This window comes from Periophthalmus magnuspinnatus, chromosome 11 (assembly GCF_009829125.3).
Source record: "Periophthalmus magnuspinnatus isolate fPerMag1 chromosome 11, fPerMag1.2.pri, whole genome shotgun sequence".
Taxonomy (NCBI): Eukaryota; Metazoa; Chordata; class Actinopteri; order Gobiiformes; family Gobiidae; genus Periophthalmus; species Periophthalmus magnuspinnatus.
Window position 1 is genome coordinate 14,412,639 of NC_047136.2, and position 20,082 is coordinate 14,432,720.

The 20,082-nt window shown below is 40.8% G+C and overlaps 1 protein-coding gene across 2 annotated transcripts in view; it reads left to right on the forward strand.

The window, feature by feature from the left end:
• The window catches only part of pvrl2l (PVR cell adhesion molecule related 2 like), a 568,718-nt gene that overhangs the window by 251,394 nt on the left and 297,242 nt on the right, over nucleotides 1–20,082 (forward strand). For both annotated transcript variants that reach the window (XM_055225158.1, XM_055225157.1), the window contains exons 2-3: nucleotides 2,802–2,914; nucleotides 6,784–7,027. In XM_055225158.1, coding sequence (XP_055081133.1) covers nucleotides 2,802–2,914; nucleotides 6,784–7,027 — 357 coding nt within the window. The remainder of the gene's footprint in view (nucleotides 1–2,801; nucleotides 2,915–6,783; nucleotides 7,028–20,082) is intronic.

The following is a 20,082-nucleotide window of genomic DNA, read 5'->3' on the forward strand; positions in this document are numbered from 1 at the left end:
ACATATTCTGAATGCAGCATACATTAAAGAGAAGGCGTTACGTTAAACCCATTTTTTTGAGTTTTCTACGATGTTTTGTCGATTTGAACCCACCTCACTGTTAACTGTAAGATTGTGTGAAATGCTCAGCCCACAAGCCTGGTGCCACACGACACTGCTACATGAATATACAACAGTGTGATACAAAACTGTACACAACAACTCCACAAACCTGATGAGATGTGCACTAGTTTCATTAGCAGGATGTATGCTCTGAAGGGGGAGTGACTTAACGTGGAGAGCAAAGAGAGGTGAGACTCGGAGATGAGAGAGGGAGAGAGAAAGAGAGGGAGTCGGAGCGAGAGAAAGAGAGAGAGTAGGAGAGAGAGAAAGAGAGAGGGAGTAGGAGAGAGAGAAAGAGAGAGAGGGAGTAGGAGAGAGAGAAAGAGGGAGTAGGAGAGGGAGAAAGAAAGAGGGAGTAGGAGAAAGAGAGAGAGGGAGTAGGAGAGAAAAAGAGAGAGGGAGGGGAGTGGGAGAGAAAAAGAGAGGGAATTGGAGAGAGAAAGAAGAAAAGAGGGAGTGGGAAAGAGAGAGAGAGGAGGGAATGGGAGAGAAAAAGGGTAGAGAAGGAAGAGAATGAGTGTGGGACAGAGAGACACAAAAAAGAGGTGCAAGAGAGGGGGGGTGTGAAAGAGGAGAAAAAAAGAGAACAGAGGGAGAGAAAGAAAGGTGTGTACACAACAACTTTACAAACCTGATGCGACGTGCCGTAGTTTCATTAGTGGGATGCATGCTCTGAAGGGGGAGTGACTTAACTTGGAGAGCAAAGAGAGGTGAGACTCAGGCTCAGAAACAAAAGCAAAACTTATAAAACATGTTAATACGTTGTTTTTGGCGAATACATCATTTTCAAAACAATAAAAGGTAACATGGTGATCTATAGATATTATGTGTTTGCAGTTAATGCCCCGTAGAAGTAAAATCCTGCCTCTTTAACGTTAAATGAACACGATTTCTTTCTGTAAAAAATCCAAATCGTTTAAAAAATCCAAGCGCTTGGTGGAAAATTGTTGCATTCCCATGTGCCTTTTTTTCCACAGCTTCATCAAGGATTCATGTTCAGCCAAAGTTACTGGTTTATAAATGTATCTGATTTGAATAAGTTGTTTGTGCGTGTCGCTGATGGCTCTAGCGCAGTGAGACTAGGGGCAGCTGCCTTCAACCGCGACGCCTTTAATGACCTATTCTTCACATGACGCTCTGAAAAAACACATTTAAAACCCGTTCTAAAACCATATTTGTGATAATGCATATTCACTTCCTGCAGGCCGCGCATACAAACGAGGAAGTGTGAGGAGTTTAAAGGAAGCCCGTGCGTTTTGTGCTTTGTCAGTTTTATTTTGGGAAATGTGTGAATTTGGGGGAGAGCGGCGCCCTGCTGAGTGTTTGAACTGTGTGAGCCGCTGTAGGTGAGAGAGGGAGAGGAGGAGGGGGGTGAAAAGAGAGAGAGAGGGTCGACGAGAGGGTAGAGAGGGAGAGAGAAAGAGAGAGGGAGTGGGAGAGAGAGAAGGAGGGCGTAGAAGAGTGGGTTAACGAGAGGGTAAAGCGGGAGAGGGAAAGAGAAAGAGAGAGTGGGAGAGAGAGGGGGAGGGACAGGGAGTGGGAGAGGAGGAGGGAGTAAGAGAGAGAGAGGGTTTACGAGAGGGTAAAGAGGGAGAGAGAAAGAGAGATGGAAAGGGAAAGAGGGAGTGGGAGAGAGAGAGCGACAGGGAGTGGGAGAAAGAGAAGAAAGAGTAGGAGGGTGTAGAAGAGAGAGGGTCAACGAGAGGGAGAGAGAAAGAGAGAAGGACAGAGGGAGAGACAGGGAGTGGGAGGAATAGAGAGAGGAGAGAGAAAAGGAGGGCATAGAAGAGAGAGTTGGTCAATGAGAGGGAGAGAGAACGAGAGAGGGAGTGGGAGAGAGAGAAGGAGGGCGTAGGAGAGTGGGTCAACGAGAGGGTAAAGCGGGAGAGGGAAAGAGAAAGAGTGGGAGAGAGAGGGAGGGACAGGGAGAGAGAGGAGAGGGAGAGGAGGAGGGAGTAAGAGAGAGAGGGTTTACGAGAGGGTAAAGAGAGAGAGAGAGAGAGATGGAAAGGGAAAGAGGGAGTGGGAGAGAGAGAGGAGAGAGAGCGACAGGGAGTGGGAGAAAGAAGAAAGAGTGTAGGAGGGTGTAGAAGAGAGAGAGGGTCAACGAGAGGGAGAGAGAAAGAGAGAAGGACAGAGGGAGAGACAGGGAGTGGGAGGAATAGAGAGAGGAGAGAGAAAAGGAGGGCATAGAAGAGAGTTGGTCAATGAGAGGGGTAGAGAGGGAGAGAAGGAGTGGGAGCGAAAGAGGGAGGGAAAAAGAGAGATAAGGTCAACGAAAGGGTAACAAGAGAGAGGGAGTGGGAGAGAAAGACGGAGAGAGAGGAAAAGGGGACGAAAGGATAGAGAGGGAGAGAATGGGCATGGACAGAGAGAGAGAAAGGAGGACAGAGGGGCATAAGAAAGAGGAAAAGAGAGGGGGTGACAGGGATTAGAGAGAGAGAGAGAGAGGGAGAGAATGGGTGCGGTACAGAGAAAGAGGACAGAGAGAGAGAGAGAGAGAAAGAAAGCTGGGTACAGAGAAACTCTTTAAAGGCTCTTTCAGTACAGTTTTAAACTTGAAGTCAATGGATCTGCTTCTGTTATGAAAACCTTTTACATCAATACTGCGGTTTAACAGGAATGAAATGTAAAATACTGATCGAAATATGTTGAAACATTGTCTGAGCTTTAACTTGAGTGTTGTGTGTCTGTTGCAGGTGCAGTGGCTCAGAAGGTGCGGGTGGAGGAGGAGCTGGAGGCCTATCCCACAGAGTCAGTGGATCTGCGCTGTCAGTTCATCGACGGAGGAGGCAAGACCAAGCTCACACAGGTGGGACTATACAAGTACTATCTACTAACTACTACACAAGTTCAAGCCCTTGTACATAATAGTGATTCTTTGAAAAATGTAAACTCTGAATCATACACATAGAGATCCAGATCCATCCAGAGCCAGGCTGTTGAAGGTAACACCCCATCCCGCTGGTGAAAGAAGGTGCTTGATTTGTCTTTTATTAACGTTCATATCTTTATTTAACGACACATAGCAAAATAAAAATACCAGGATCATGTAAAGCCTTAATGTAAACACTTCAAGACCAAAATAACAAGCCGGAAAGCAGCTATTATGGAGAGAAGAACTACAGTTTTTCAATATAAAGTGAACTGGAACGAGTCGATGGAGGAGGAAGCGCACCCATGCTCACTTCCTATTTAAAACGGGACGACTAGCCATTTATATATATAGTCTATGGCTCAAACGCGTAATCTACAATTCTATTTAATACAGATGGGAGCAACTACTGTGAATATTGTTAAAATATAAAGTTTTTTCAGTCACTGACACAAATCATCAGGTTAAACTATTGTAAATTTACCTTTTTAGATATTTCATTGCAAAGTACAGTGTAATCAAGGAAATCTGACTCTTACCATCCATCCATCTTGTGTATTTGCCCATAGAACCCAGATCCATTAGCTCGTACTGGACACATACATCCGTTTTCAATCCCTGGACTTCTGCTCCGGATGCAAAGGGAATGGGATCAATAGGCAGTTTGTCCACATACAAATCCAAAAGAGCGTCTCTCTGTGATATTTCCCCGCAGCCGCCAGCTAACGAGGAGCTCACACTAATTGAGTCCGACTTGATCTCAAATATCATTGGCTTCCTCTGGGCCGGCCTCTCTCTGCTCCATATCTGCAGATGACAAACTGTATAAAGCGCGTGTCCTATTGAAATGAATAGGGTATGGATTTTCTTTTTGACTGGTTTAAAGCTTGAGCTAAGAAGCCATAGGAACAATGAAAACAATGGACTTTTTGACTCATTATTAAATAAGAACTATGTAACTTTTCAGGAGCGAGAGACGTCTGCATGTAGGACTTATTGCTCTGTCTAGAATGGTCCACAGTATGGCATTAAAGTTATTCAATTGTAGGTGTTTTCATTGCCTAAAAAGACCTTGACGAACATAGATCTGAGGTTGCATTTATAAAACTATAGGTGGAAATCTTACTAAAAGTGTAACTACAAATTAAACACAAATAAACACACACTTGCTTCTCATCTCTCTCTCTGATCTTCATGATAGAGTTAGGGTTAATGCCATAGAGTGGAACATGCCAAACAAAACAACAGCATCTCCATGGATACAACAAGTTACATAGTGCACCATTAAAGTTCTTCTGAAATTTAAGAAAAAAATAAATAAAAATGTTTTCACACACGCATGTTGAGAGCGGGATTTGAACCGGCAACCTTCGGATCAGTGGACAAACGCTGAGCTACTGTCGCCTGTTGTTTCCAGGTCACACTTCAGTAACCATAGATGTTATTTTAAATATTAGTATTGGTACTTTTGTGTCGACTGCTTCACCTCTGAGAGTAAGTGATATTCAGTGTTAGGCTAAATTTCTCCAAAAGCTAAAAAAAAAATTGAAAAAAAGTGCTTTTCATGGCTGAGAAAAATAGATTGAGATATGATGTTGTTACGTCACATCAAGACAATTGCTAGTCCCATAGGATTGCATGTGGATTAAGGAACTTCGCAAAATGTTTTACCTGCTACAACATGTCGAAACGCAAAGGAACCAAACAGGCATCTGAGCTAACAGTTTGGATATTGTCAAACTTTTTTTCTTTTGAGCATTTGGCGACCTCAAAACAACCTCTTTTACATGTTACTGTTGAATAGAGCAGATAAATGACATACATATCATGAAATAAAACTATTGTGAGGACTGGCTTTAGCATTCATTGGTATTTGAGCCCTATGTGCCACCATTCACCCCTGAAGAATAAGCCTTTCATTTCATTGCAAGACCTGCCCGCATTTTTTCAATTGCTTCACGTAATGCCACATTTTAACTGTGACAATAGACTGTAGGTATAAATGGACATAGCAACTGCTGTAGTGAGCCATTTTGATCTTTAAATGTCCTTATTAACCTGCTTTATATGATCCTGGTAATTTTATTTCACTATTCCATAATCAAGATATGAACATTAATAACAGACAAATCAGACGCCTTCTTTTCCCGCTTGCTAGCTTTAACAACAGGTTTGATTGACAGCGTTGCTAAGCACCCACTCCATCCAAAACCAGCGGTGCAGGTGGGAAAGGACGTTACTTTCATCAACCTCGCATAGGATTGGCTCTTTGGTTGCTATGATATTTGCAGTCGGAATTTCAAATAAGGAATTCAGCTCGCACTCCCTTAGTCCACTTCTTTATGCAGTCTATGTTTGTGATATTGTAGCCATCACTTATGTTCTGTCAGACAATAATTAGCAGGAACTATCAAGCAAAACTCCTGTTGCATCCACTTCTGTCAAAATAACCTCCTCCATTTTGAGTTCTTACCATCTGTAACATTAACTCTTTTTTTTTCCCACACATAATTTCTGGCTTTATATAGGATTTTAATGTATAATGCCTGCCTTTTCAATATGCAGGTGCCAGTTTCTCAATATTTCAGCAGCACCTGTGCGGCACCATCCTGATGTCAATTATAAAGTGTGTTAGAGAATCCACTGAACATAAAATCTTGCTTGAATGTATTATTGCTCCACCCTAAGTTATATGGGCCAGGGCTAAAAACGCAGTGATGGCATTTATAAGGATATGACTCACGTAGCTGCTATGCTAATTAACAATGGTTTTGTCAATTATGGCCAGTATAGGATGATTCAAAAAGTAACCATTTGAATTGCAAACATGAAAAATGTAGGTGGTAATTGAAGTTTAATAAAGTGGGACCTTGATAGAGCATCTGTAAGGCAGACAGAATTTTGATTTATTTGCAAATAGATTCTTGGCTCGTGTTTCGGGCAGTTTTAATTGACGAAGATGGTGTGCTAATGGCTATGCCGGTGTGCGCTTTAGCATTTATGAATTACTCAGTCGTTCGCATATCACTACCTGACTCTTTTTGTCTAAATTATATTAAATAGCAGAGAATTGTTCATCGGGGCTTTCAACTAATTTGGTTCATGGTCCGCTTTGAAGTAGCTTTCAAGGTTTTTGTGCAAGAATTACTTTTGCTCCATTATTTTAGCCTTGGTACATTTGTTAGATAATCTGATGGAATAATTACTTGAACAGCACATTGGAAATGTTGATTGTTGTAAAGACTCTAGAAATAACAGAAATAATGTGTGTTATTATTGTTGGGTTTAAAAGCTTCCAGAAATAATCGCCATTGTGTGAAATGGAGCCACATATAATGTCTCGCTTCAACAAACTTTTTTAAGATATACAAAGCTTTTTACATTACATTATTTATTCACTTTAGTTACTTTTGTAGCCATAGCCATGAAGTAGCTGCCAATCTGCTAAACACCTATTACTTGCTCGCATAGGTTAGGGGTGCAAAGTGCCTACCCCAAGGACAAGCTACTGTCCCAAAGTACTTTTGAGGGGAGGCATGAATGTATAATATTTCCAATGGTGAAGTACAAGGATATTTTATATAACTGTTCTATATGTAAACAGTTAAACGTGAAGCTAAACTTGACCTGTAACTTGGTCTGTGTCCATGGAGCTAGCTAATAGTAGTAGGTTTGTCAGCTTGGATTGACTCACAAGTACATTATGTTGACACAGATCTTATTCCATATTTGTTTTGTTCTGCATTTTCTAGTGGCTTTCTTTACAGAGTGAAATAAAACACCACTTGCCTTGCCTCTGTTTGTAGGTGTCCTGGATTTGGGAGCCCATAGATGGACAGCGGGACAACATCGCGGTGTACCATCCCATGTACGGCCAGAGTTTTCCAAACCCGGAGTTCAAGGACCGAGTGGTGTTTCTGCACAACAGCCTCGAGAACCCCTCCATCCGCATCTCCGACCTCAAGATGGCCGACGCCGGACGCTACACCTGTGAATACGCCACCTACCCCACGGGCAACGAGCAGGGCACCACCACTCTCATCATGCTGGGTGAGTCAGCGGTGTACTGAGAAGATGTTTAGTGGAATTCAATGGGTTTTTGTCAAGGGTGTCATCTTCACTGGGAAAATCATTGACTGTACCAGGATTACTTGACGTACATTTCTATAACTGATCTTTTGAATTGTGTCATTTTACCATTTGAAACACATAAACCTGCTTCAAGACTACAGCTGGGTGCCCAAACTTGACCCCTCAAGTCTAATTTGGCCCATGATGGGAGTGAGAGCGCATACCAGTCTAAAAAATTAGTGCCCAAACTGTGGCCCGGGGGATAAATGCGCACTCAAACCAATTTTTTCAGTCCTCAAGCTTCCAGGTGAATTGTCCCATATTACATTAAACACTACTTTTTTCTGTACATTTTTGAAAATCTACTTTAACAATCCCATATCAAATATTTAATGTGTCTCATTGAGGATATAAGCATGAATAAAGGTCTAGTGGTTCAGTCTAACCTGTAATAATAACGTAGATTTGAAGTATTCACTGTATTGATGCCCAGTCTGTGTCCCTCAATCAGCCCTCAGTTTTGTCTGTGTTTTTATATGTGGCCCTTAATGAGAAAAGTTTGAACACCCCTTGTTTAGACGACTAAAAAGCTCAATAATTAAAGGAAATTTTGTTTTAAATATAGTAGAGAAACTTTTATGTAAAATGTACGTTAGGTAATGGCTTCAGTAAAATACTTCACACTATGTTCACGCTGTAGGGTTTTGTTTGTATCTATTTTTTTGTGTAGTTGTTGACATTACAACAAAAATGTGACTGTTGTTTTCTCTATTGTGAATGGAATGCAGCTATGAAGTGACCTACAGGCGCACAACACAACACAGCATCACACAATAGAACACACCGTCGCATGCAGCGCGTTGTGTTTGCGTGGCCCCAATTCATCTCAGTCCTGGCGTATTTGTGGCTATTTCAAGTTGTTAGAGCAACTGGAGCCAATATTTATTTAATCGAGTGATTTTGCGAAACATGTCAAGAAGGAAGAGGGCAAAGATTTTGGTTATGGCAGTTTGTGGGGCTCTTTCTGTCATTTCCATTTGGAGGAGCGTGTGGGTGTAGAGTTGGAGCCAAGTGTGGCGGGACACAAATGTGAGCCGCTTCACTGACACTGACTTTTTAAATACATTTTGGATGAGCAGGAGAACATTTGAGAGAATTGAGGTGTTCCCACTGACATGAAAAAATCAGATACACAGGTCACATATGGGTAAAAAAAAATCAGATGTGGCCTGCAGTGTGAACGTAGCCATAGGGCACTATACGAAAGTCAGGTTCACACTTCATTTGGTGGTTGTTTGGTAATGGGTTGATCTCGGTTTGGTCCTGTTCTAGTCCTGGTTTAGTTTAGGATGCGTTTTGGTGTAAACTTACTCTAAAGATATGTGTGTAATCCCTCAGTCGTCCAGACCTAATCCATAGCAAAAGAGAAATAAAATCTGTCAACTGAACAAAACATTGTAGGAGTGAAGACGTTTCGCTGCTCATCCAAACCGCCTCTTCAGTTCTGGTCAGATTGCTGGTGGACACTGCCTTATATCTATCTGAAGACAGGAGCTGAAACTCAAAACCCTTTTGTTTACAGTTTCTGTTTGTAGGCTAGGTCTATTCTGCTACCCTAAATGTGCACTGTGCCTGAGTCCTACATAGCACATCATAGTCACAGTCTTTCAAGCTTCTAATGAGTGGTTTCACTCTTATTGGCGACCTGGCTAGCGCTACTGTTTTCTTTGTAGTCTTTGTTTTGCTTTGGATCTGAGGATGGAGTTATAGATAGGGAATATATGACATTTCAAGCCCCCATTCCTGTTCAAGGAAGATTCATCTTTCCCAACAAAAATAGCTTTAACTCCCCTCTCAAACTATGTATTTTCTTTGGCTAAGATCTGTATCTCACTATCTTGAAAGGAGTGGTTAGTGTCTTTGAGATAGAGATGTACAGCAGACTGGGGCCCAGAGAAGCTCTCGCGACAGTGTTGGTACATTCTCTTATGGAGCGTCTGTTTAGTTTCTCCAATGTGACGATCACTGCAGTCTTGACTACGCTGAATGGAGTAGACCACATTACATTGTTTATGGCTCTATTGAACAAAGAAAACAATAGGGCTAGCCAGGTTGCTATTAGGTGTGAAACCACTCATTAGGGGCTTGAAAGACTATGCTAAGTAGGACTCTGACGCAATAGACCTAGCCTACAGATAGAAACTGTAAACAATAGGGTTTTGAGTTTCAGTGTAGTTAGCTCCTCCCTTCAGATAGATATAAGACAGTGTCCATCAACAATCTGACCAGAACTGAAGAATGAGCAGCGAAACGTCTTCACTCCTACAACGTTTTGTCCAGTTGACAGATTTTATTTCTCTTTTGCAACTTACCCTAAAGCGTACAGGACTTGACTTAGTAGTGACATCCTATTGCATCAAATATTTACTTATTCTGAACTGGAGGAAAATCTAAATCTTTCCTTGCATTCACTGAAGTCAGGGTTGGAGCATGGATGGGTCAACAGCTGAAAGTGTGTGTGCGGAGGAAAATGCTGCTCCAAAACGCTCTGAAAAGCCCACACAGCCTTGACAAGAGCATCCCTGCCTGCTCCTTATCACCGCATCACATGAAGGAGGGTCCCACAGGAGCAGGGGGAAGAAGCAATTTAAAGTACTGGGAGGAGTATTCTCTGGGCAACGCCAGGCCTAAACGGGTTCAGAAGACGGATGGTCGAGATTTTAGATTGAATAAGATGCTTTTGATAAGGTTAAAACGCAAATGGTGTTGTGATGCTGGCTGAAGTTATTTTGATTTTGAGAAGTAAAATAGATAGAATTAGAGACGATAGGTCTGATGTAGTTTAAAGGTCCTATATTATGCAAATTTGACTCTTGTGAACTTTAAACCATGGTATAATGTTGTTACCTCATCAAAAACATGCCTGGAGTTGTGTTTTATTTCATTCATACATGTTTGAGTAACCTTTTATTATTAGTCTGTGTACATCTGCAAAGCTCGAAATGCTCTGTTCCACCTTGTGATGTCATGAAGTGGTAGTTTTCCAATTAACACAGCTGCCTTTTACGTTTAGTTCAGTAGAGATTGACAATTCCATGCCTGAAATTATCCAAATGATTCTAGTGAAGGTGTGTGGAGATTAAAAACACAGTGGAGCACTTCCTGTATTACCACATGACATCACAAGGTGGAACAGAGTGTTTTCTGTTTGAGAGAAGAACTCAACATAATTATGCAGGGTTTGTGTGTTTATGTGTGAATGAAGCAACTCCAGGTATGTATATGGTGAGTAAACATTATAACATACATCAGAAAATAGTGTAATATGAGCCTTTAAAGCAACACTGTGTAACATTCTAGAGGTTTCAGAACATTCTCCATGGAGATAGATACGTTTTATGCCATACTGTGGAGTATTACAGCCAAAGAAACTAAATTACTATGGAAACAACCAGGTGGAGGTCCTCTTCCAGGCCAAGTAAGAGTCTGTGGAGATGGAAGCCTGCTCACACGTCTGAATGTTTTTCAGTATAATGTCTATTTTTGGCTAGAAAGTTACACCATGGGGCTTTAAGATAATAACATGGTCATTTGAAAGATGCTAAAGATGTGGTCATTGTGGGCATTAAGGGTATCCAAAGTTATTCCTCATTTACCATATGCATTCATCGCAAAGAGTTTCTAAGAGCTTTTCACAACTTTCCGAAGAGCATAGTTTGCCGTCACGGTGACAACAACTAGCATGTTAACCACACACTTCCGGATTTTCAGACAACAAAGGCTTCGCAATTAGATGCAGACAGACTTATTTGTCCTCAAAAGCTGCTTGTACAATATATCTGAATGGGGGCAAGACTAATTTTGCTCAAATACACGGGAGAAAACTTTACAGGCCCTTTAAAGACTCATTACATGACGTCTTTGTTGGAGGGTCAGTCACCTGCTTGTCTCTATGGAGATGTTATTGCTTTGCCTGGACTATTCCACTGCAGAGCAAAGTGCTACTGATTACATTTTAAAACTCATTTAACAAATGTATGCATTGTTTCCAAATGAACTTGCTAACTGTGTAACAGATCTGCTAGGTTTGTCTTTCCAAACAGAGCATGGCTTTTGGCCCACACAAACTGTTTGGCTCTAATTAGTACGTCTCTGACAACTCTCCTGGAAGACTGGAGACATGACCCAGAATGCAAATCTGCACGATACCTTTGCGTTTGAGGAAGTGCGAGGATGTTTCCTGGCTGTTAGCGTTAGCGTGTTTTAGCTGGGGACGCATCCTGTTTGCATTGTGAGACAGCTGGTGTTATTCATCCACCCACATGTCCCTGCATTTGCACTTTTCTCTCAAAGGACCGAGACGCCCAGCTTCTTTCTGCAATCATAACAGAACATATCCCTGACTGTGTGGTGTTAGTGATGTGAAATACAGGCGCTTGGCCCACAGTCGTGCATGAAAACATTTATTAATGTTTGAACACATGTGAATTTTGGTAAGAAATTTAAAATTAGTTTTAGTCTTACTCTTTTGACTTAAAAGACTTTCGGTTCTTTTAAAGATTTAGTCAGCTAATTATTTTTCTTTATAAATATTTTAAAGCCACATTATTAGCCAAAAATAGAATAAAAATAAAAATATGGTTGTTGTGTTGCGCGTTTCCATGGAAATGTTAGTTTGGCTATTATATCCCAAAGTATGGCATAAAACTCATCGATTTACATGGAGAAAGTCACATACTGTACCTTTAACTTTGATAAATTGTTAAATGTTTTCATGGAATATGTACAGACGTGTTCTATGGACGTTGACTTTCTGCTCAGATTTCAGTCTCGGGGATTGAAAAGTGGAGCTTGAATCCAGTCCCCTCTCATTCCTTTATATTTCGTTTTTATTATTCAATGGAAATATCAGTACTTTTAGTCAACAAAGAGATCTACTTTTAGTCATAGTCATAGCTTTTATTTAATTTTTTCCAGCAACAACAACATAGAGCTTTTCTAGATTCTTAAAGTTGCTTTACAATTCTGTGTATGATTTGCTCCATACCAGTGGTGGTAATAAGCTGTTACTGTAGCCACAGCTGCCCTGGGACAGACTGACAGAAGTGAGGCTGCCAATCTGCACCCTTCTAACCACCTCTCACACTCACACACACCACATTCTTACAAAGCAATGTGGGTGAAGTGTCTTGCTTAAAGGGCTTTTTTAAAAATCTATGTTCTAATGCAAATTCCTCATTCCAAACATACCTGGAGTTGTGTTGTTGTGTTTTGTTTCATTTACTCATGTTTAACACACAAACACTGCATATTTAGGGGGTGAGTTCTTCTCTTAAACTGAAAACACTCTGTTCCAACTTGTGATGTCATGTGGTAATACAGGAAATGCTCCACTGTGTTTTTAAACTCCATATACCTTCACTGGACTCATTTGTATCGCTTCAACCCTGGAATTCCCAGTGTCTACTAAACAAAAGGTAAAAAGCTGCTGTTAACTTGAAAACTACCACTACATGACATCACAAGGTGGAACAGAACATTTTGCGCTTTGTAGATGTTGACAGACTAATAATAAAGGATTACTCAAACATGTGTGAATGAAATGTGAATGTGAAAACACAACCGCAGGTCTGTTTTTGAGCCGGTGACCATATTCTAACATGACTTAAAACTCACAAGAATCCATTTTGTGTAATATAGGACTTTTAAGGACATAACAACTGTTTTTGCCAATGGCTCCCCACTGTGACACTGGCTCCCCAACGGTCTCCCATCCAAGTACTGAGCAGGCCCGGCCTTGCTTAGCTTCTGAGATCAGACGAGATCAGGCTTTGACAAGGAAGTGCAGCCACAAAGGAGCAAAAGAGAGTTGCACTTTGAACCGAGCACATTCGCAGTGTTCATCCCTGTGCGTTTTACACTGTCAGACATAACCTGTTTTACACTCTCGCTCTGTTGTCATTGAGTATAGAGCCTTTTGTTGTTGGAGTTGTTTTTGCACCTGCTGTTTTACTTTATAGATTTATGATTCAAGTTAACTTAAAAAGCATCGACTGTGAGCGGTGTACCTGCATGACATGAAAAACAACTCTGTTAAATCATTCAGCGAATTTTATTTACAGGTTCACTCTGTCACTTTCTGGTAGGGGGCCCACCACCTACTTGTCTCCATAGGGATGTTACTGCTTTGCTTGGAATGTTTCACAGTATAGCATTACCTAAACTTATCTAACTGGTGTATTAGGCGTTTTTATCTCGCAAAAACATGCATTTGTACTATGAGTAGCGTTGCATTTCAGTAGATCTGACCCGTAACATGGCTTGGTGGCATCATTCGGGGCTGTTTCATGACATTTCGTGGAAAAGATTTTGGTTGTATCCCACAGAAACGTTGAAATAGATACAATAGTTATGTTTAAGGAAATAAATGCATGGTCATATAAGAAAAGCATATTGTATTAATCAAAAACCAAAACATTATACGCTTTGAGGCTAGCCAACTGGAGCTATATCTCACTAGCGTTGACATTATTAGCGAAAAACAATAGCTCACTAACTGCGGTCTTTGTTCTTCCTCCAACGTTTTCTATTTTCGTCCTTCAACCACACTGCTAAACTTTCTTTTAGGGGCCATTTCATTATTTGATTATGACACTGATACGATGTTAAAGCACGAAGCCTTTTTTCCTCTTTATTTCAAGTGCGTGCGATGCCTTTTAAATTAGTTGAAATAAATTTACTCAGACCACAGCAGTTTTCTCTGAGGATATGCCCCCCCTAATGGTCGTGGTCCTAAACAACCACTTAGTTTGTTTATGCCACGGGCTGACCCAGGCTTCACTTGCTTGTCTCTGTGGATATAGATGCATTTATGTCACTTGGTACATTTTGTTGTTGTGAGTAATTGGCTTCTCACCGTGTTTAAGAACATAATTGTTAATGCATTGCTATTTGGTTAGCTTTTGTTCTTCCGCTATCCAGCTTTACCTATATCGTACTTCAATTCTTCTAAACAAAAACGCCCGAAACAAACCACATTAAATATATATCACCATTTCCCAGAACAATCTACCAATGAACAGGTGTACGCTTTGAATTTACTGAAAAGCAGAACCCTAGAGACAGTGCAATAAACCACTTTTTAAAAACCCAATCATCAGAATGCTTTCATTAGGCCAGCAGCCATGTGTACGTGCTAGAATGCCTTTTATGTGTTGCCACTGCAGGGCCAGCCGTTATTCTCCTCATCCGTGTTTTTGGAAGTAAACCTTGACAAAACAATGGTAAATCCAGTGCTGCAGCTCACTGGGGAGGCTCAACCTGGCAACTCATTCAGGAGAGCTGGATTCAACCTGGCAACGCGTTTCATAAGCAGGCAGGGAAAGCAGGATTCGGGATGTGGGCTAAGCCGCGTAAACTGCTGCTGCACTGGCTCTGAAGGAGGAGGACTGGAGAAAAACGTGGCTCTTTGTTTAGCTTTGTATACGCGTCAATATCTCCAGGATTCGAATCAATGTGTTCAGATGGCGTCATTCTACAGTGCTATAATTGTAAATGGGTTGAGACCAGGTGAACACGTATTGTTAAAAGTGTATTATGTAATTTGGCTGGTTGGCTGCTCCTGTGGCTGATTGGCTGGTACACTAAGTAGTTTTTAAACTTGTTTGATATTTATCTTAATATCTTTATCTGTGCATTTTCAGACCAACTAAGATGTGTAGCATGCGCAGCTCAAAGGACAGAAGTTATATGCATGTGTTCTTACCGGGTAGCGATAAAGCACACATTCTTTTAAGGTTTAATTAGTAGTTTAATCAGTGGCGGGCCGTGCATTTCTCCCTTGGGCCTTCAGTGACGTCTCACTTACACATCACAACATCACCTAAATATAGGCTAGTCAAGCAACACTTATGTTCAGGAGCATTTAAAACCAATAAGCAGCATTGCATTCACAATTAAGAGTAGGAAACTAAGTTCACAGATACTGTCAAAAATTAAAGATTTAAAGATGCCAAAGAAATTCCCACCAAAATTATGCTATATGAGCTTAAACAAGTCTGGTCAATAAACTGTGTGGTGTCGCTGTTTCATATAAGACACCAACCAGGCAATAACAAAACAAACTATTCTTTGACAATAAAATAAACAGATCATTTTTTGACAATATGCTGTTCAAGCGCAAATAACTGAAAATGTGGAGCAGCTGAGATTGAACAAGCTTTAGTGCAGTTTTAACTGTGGTGACTTCAATGCGCCACATTATTATTAACATAAACTTACTTTTTCATTGTGGAGCTCCGTCTCCCTGTCTCCAAATGTTTTTAAACGCTCCGTAGCTTGTAAGTATCCAGCTGAACAACAACAGTACAGTGCACAGTGTTTCTCAGAAGTTCATAGTCGCTTGTCTGAAAATGACGGACAAACCCTTTTCCTTGCTGGGACATGTTAGCAAGTGCAGGGGTTGGCCGACCTCTCCTCATAATATCCAGCTTTTCGTGAAAAGCTCATCTTGAAAATGCGTGAAAAGTATATCTGCAACCAAATCAGTCTCTTCTCCTCCTTTGGCCATTATGCATTAAAAATACAGTAAAAGCTGCTGCATCTCCAGGTTTAGTTTGACATTCTGCAAACTGCCGCCATTCAGGCTGTATCCAATGTGTATGTATATCCAATCACAGGACACGTACATGTCCAGTTAGCCCTGAAATGCAGAATCAAGATCTGATTGGCTATTGAAGCTGACTGTGTCTGTGTCTACTCTGCTTCTTTTGAAGGCCCCAGGAAAATGAAATCTGCCTGACAACACAAGCAGCTGAAATATAACTGGATTAAAACTCCACAATAAACTAAATTGGAAGACACTCAATGAAGTTGATATAATATGACATAAAGAGAATAGAAAATAGAGAAAATTTTTAGTTTACATATTTATGAAAATAAAAATAAATTCACTTCTGAGCATTGTTGGCCCTGACGGTCCACCACTGAGCTTAATTATACAAAGTATGTATTTCTCTGGAATTATAGGTCCTATCAACATTTAATATAAACTGTATTGATTCACATCCTGCTCTATACCTGAAGTCCACCTGTCTCTTCAATGAGATGGAAGTAGATTCACATAGCTGTCAGCCCCTCCTATAGAGATTTTTTGTTTCATTTGTGCCAAAATGACTACGCAACCCTGTCAAATTCTACTCATATCAGAGATTAAGAAAATATAATTCAAGAATAAAGTAAGTACAGAGCAGTGGGTGTATGCCAGTGGCGGTGAAAATAGGTATTGATTCACAATATGGTGTGAAAATAATTAAAGATTGCTCAAACATGCAGAGATCTCTCCAAATACAGCTTTGAGAGAAGGAAACAACTATAATATGATTAAAAACTCTGAAAAGCCAATTTTGCATAATAGGTCTGCTTAATACATATTGTAGTATTTTATTTATTTATTTTAATTATTTATTTATCCATGTTTTTTATGAGATCAAGACTAGCTCATTAAAAATCTAGTTACATCATAATTCAAATTTTCTGAACCAGCATTTGTCACAAAATAAGTAGTACTTTTGTTTAGTCCTTTTTTGTAGGATATAGGCCCAAAAATGCCAAATGCTTTAGGTCTTTATAACATCAATACTTCTTTCTTTGTCCATATAGGATTTTACATTTCACAGTCACAGGAAGATGGTGGCACTTTACCTTATTTAGTATGAAATCTATATGAGCCAATCACATTAGAGCCTGCACCTGCCTGCAGCCAATCATATTACACTGTATTGAATATAGCACCGCAGCTCCCCAATCACATCACAGCTCATTTAAGTGTGAATGTATAATACTGACAGCCAATTGTATTAAGACTTATTGGACCCTGCACTGACGCTGGCCAATCTCATTAGAGCTTATTGGGCTGTGAATGAAGAAGACCACACACGGAAAACACGCTGACAGTTGTGCAGGACATTAGCCTTAAGATTTCAACAGATGAGACAGTGGAATTAAAGGATATTACAGTTTCAATATGGAAAATGAAGTTTATACATGTTATTTATGTCCTTGTCAGTACCTATGTGACCTTGGTGGTGAAATACTTTTACATTGACTACAGAAGCTCAGCAATGTTGTTTAGCCGTTTGCCTAAACTATTCTACCTGACCTTAAAGATGCCACCTGCTTATCTCCATGGAGATTTCCTTGCCTAAGTTCAATGCTGAATTGCCACAGTATGACATTAAACTTGCCTATATCTAAGAAGACAGGCAGATGACACCACTGTGCTGGTCAGATACAGACCTGCTCAGTAAGAACGTGTGCTTAACTGTGTGTACTCTTTTTTAAAGACAAAAAGGTTTATTTTTAACTTGACATGTTTGGGTGAGCATTCCTCAGAAGCATCATGCGACTGCTGTGATGTGTCACTTATCACATGACGGACAGGTCTGCCAGACCGGCCACACCCCCCGCTGCCTGGTGCTCTCTGGAGAAGTGTGCCCCAGACATGTGGGAGCATAAATGCTCCTTTAAATCTGTTTAGAGCTTTTGTTTTCTGATTCTGATAGCAGGTCCATCAGACTGGACACATGAAGATCAGCTGATAAGTGACACACCACAGAGGTCACATGACACTTCTGAGGAAGGTGACAGATCCTCACCCAAACATGTAAAACAAACCTGTTTTAAAAAAGAACACAAAGTTATCTAAAAAGAAAATAATGATTCATTAATGGAGGAATGCAGGTGTACTGGTAATTGTATTTTTAGTGATAACATTTAAATTGAATTAAGTAGGAAAAAGATTGATTAGCTTAAATATACTGTGGAACATTCCTGCAAAGCAATACAATATCCATGGATACAAACAGGCAGCATTACTGTCGTAACATCAGGTGCAGGGGCGGACCAAGGAGTGCAGACTCGGGGCAGATTTACAGTGTTTATTTACAGTTTGTGCAAAAAACAGTTTAATAGTTCATTTAGCACACGCCGGGAGCCGGGAGCAGGAGGCGAACCAGGCAGGCGAACCAGGCAGGCGTTGTGTAGAGCGGGAACGGGGAAAGCCAGGACCGGAACGAGGACTGAATCGGGAACGGGACCAGGATGAGCCGAGCAGGGGTAGTCCAGAGCGGGAACGGAGACAGCCAAGACCGGAGCAAGACAGGACCAGGAACGAGACCAGGGAGGACCGAGCAGGGGTAATCCAAAGAGCGGGAGCCAGGGCAGGAGACAGGAAGCAAGCCGGAGACCAAGACAGGACAGGAAACGAAGACAAGGGGTTGACTGTACCGGAGCTGGAGCACAGAATCAGGAGCAGGGACGAGCGAGAGCAGGAATCTGGGAAGTAGCAAAAATCCAATGAGAGTCGAACAAGCAGGCACCAAAATACAAAAACTAAGCTGGAGCATTCACGATGGACACGCGGACGATCTGGCACCGAGTGTCTTCTGCCGAGCCCTCATATACTCGGCAGCAGGTGGTGGTAATTATGCTGATGCACTCCAGGTGCGCGCAGGAGGCGTAGGAACTCCACCCAGCTCCGGATTCAGGCAGGTAGGGGAGGGGGAGAGCACACAGGGAGACAGATAATGCAGGCATCATGACAGTTACCCCCATCTGAAAGGTTACATGGGGTATCTTTAAAAATCCACCCATGTTTTCAAATAGTTCATTCTTGTCCCTTTTCGCTGTGGCATTTCAACAAACGCTAAAACACATTTGAATGGCGCTCTTGAACTCACATTAGTGGTATTACTCTCTGTTTTAAATGAATGCATTTTGTCAACGGTCCCCGGCGCCAATAATGACTTGTCAAAACAACACAGAGCTCCGAGTAATTGCACCATAAACCATCTCCGCTGACTTTTCCTGCATATTCATGTGTTTTTAGTGAAGCCACTGAGCTGAGCCTAACAGATGTTCTTCTCCCTATCTGAGAGATTCTGCTGCGTCACGTTCAAGGAGCCTCGGAAACGCCAGATACACAAAAAAAATACAAACAAACAGAGAATTAACAAGTTCTCTAGCAGTCACTCACTCCTGTCTAATGGATGCAGCGAGCGGAGGAATGAGCAAGGAAATTTACTTCTCGATCATTAGTCAAGTGGAAGCCAGTGCTAGGATACCTGTCCGGAATGTTCCACACTATGGCATTAAACACATTTATCATTCATTATCATTTATTGTTTTAATTAAAAAAATACCTCATAAACACACAGACAAGCAGATGATGGGCCCTTAAAACGTGTGCTTTTGAAGACCTGTATTATGCAGACTTTATGTATGCGTGTGTGTCTTTATTTATTTATTGTATCAGGCCACATTATACTGTTCTACTAAACGCCTCAAAAACTCTTTTATACTGACCACTGTGCATTTTTATAAAAAGCACTTTGTCTGAGGCTGTGGTACTGACAAGATGTATCTTTGTGCACTGATGTTACAGTGGGTCTGGAGCAGAGTCCATTATGTTGTGTCTAATGACTGTTTCTATCTATCTATCTATCTATCTATCTATCTATCTATCTATCTATCTATCTATCTATCTATCTATCTATCTATCTATCTATCTATGTACACATCTATCTGTCTATCTATGTACACATCTGTCTATCTATGTACACATCTATCTGTCTATCTATGTACACATCTATCTATCTATCTATCTATCTATCTATCTATCTATATCTATATCTCTATCTCTATCTCTATCTCTATCTCTATCTCTATCTCTATCTCTCTCTATCTCTATCTCTATCTCTATCTCTATCTCTATCTCTATCTCTATCTCTATCTCTATCTCTATCTCTATCTCTATCTCTATCTCTATCTCTATCTCTATCTCTATCTCTATCTCTATCTCTATCTCTATCTCTATCTCTATCTCTATCTCTATCTCTATCTATCTCTATCTCTATCTCTATCTACCTTTATCTATGTACATATCTATCTATCTTTTTATCTATCTGTCTTATCTTTTTTTTGTTTTGAGATTATCATTTCAGAGAAGTATATAATAAACTAGTAGAAATGTCATA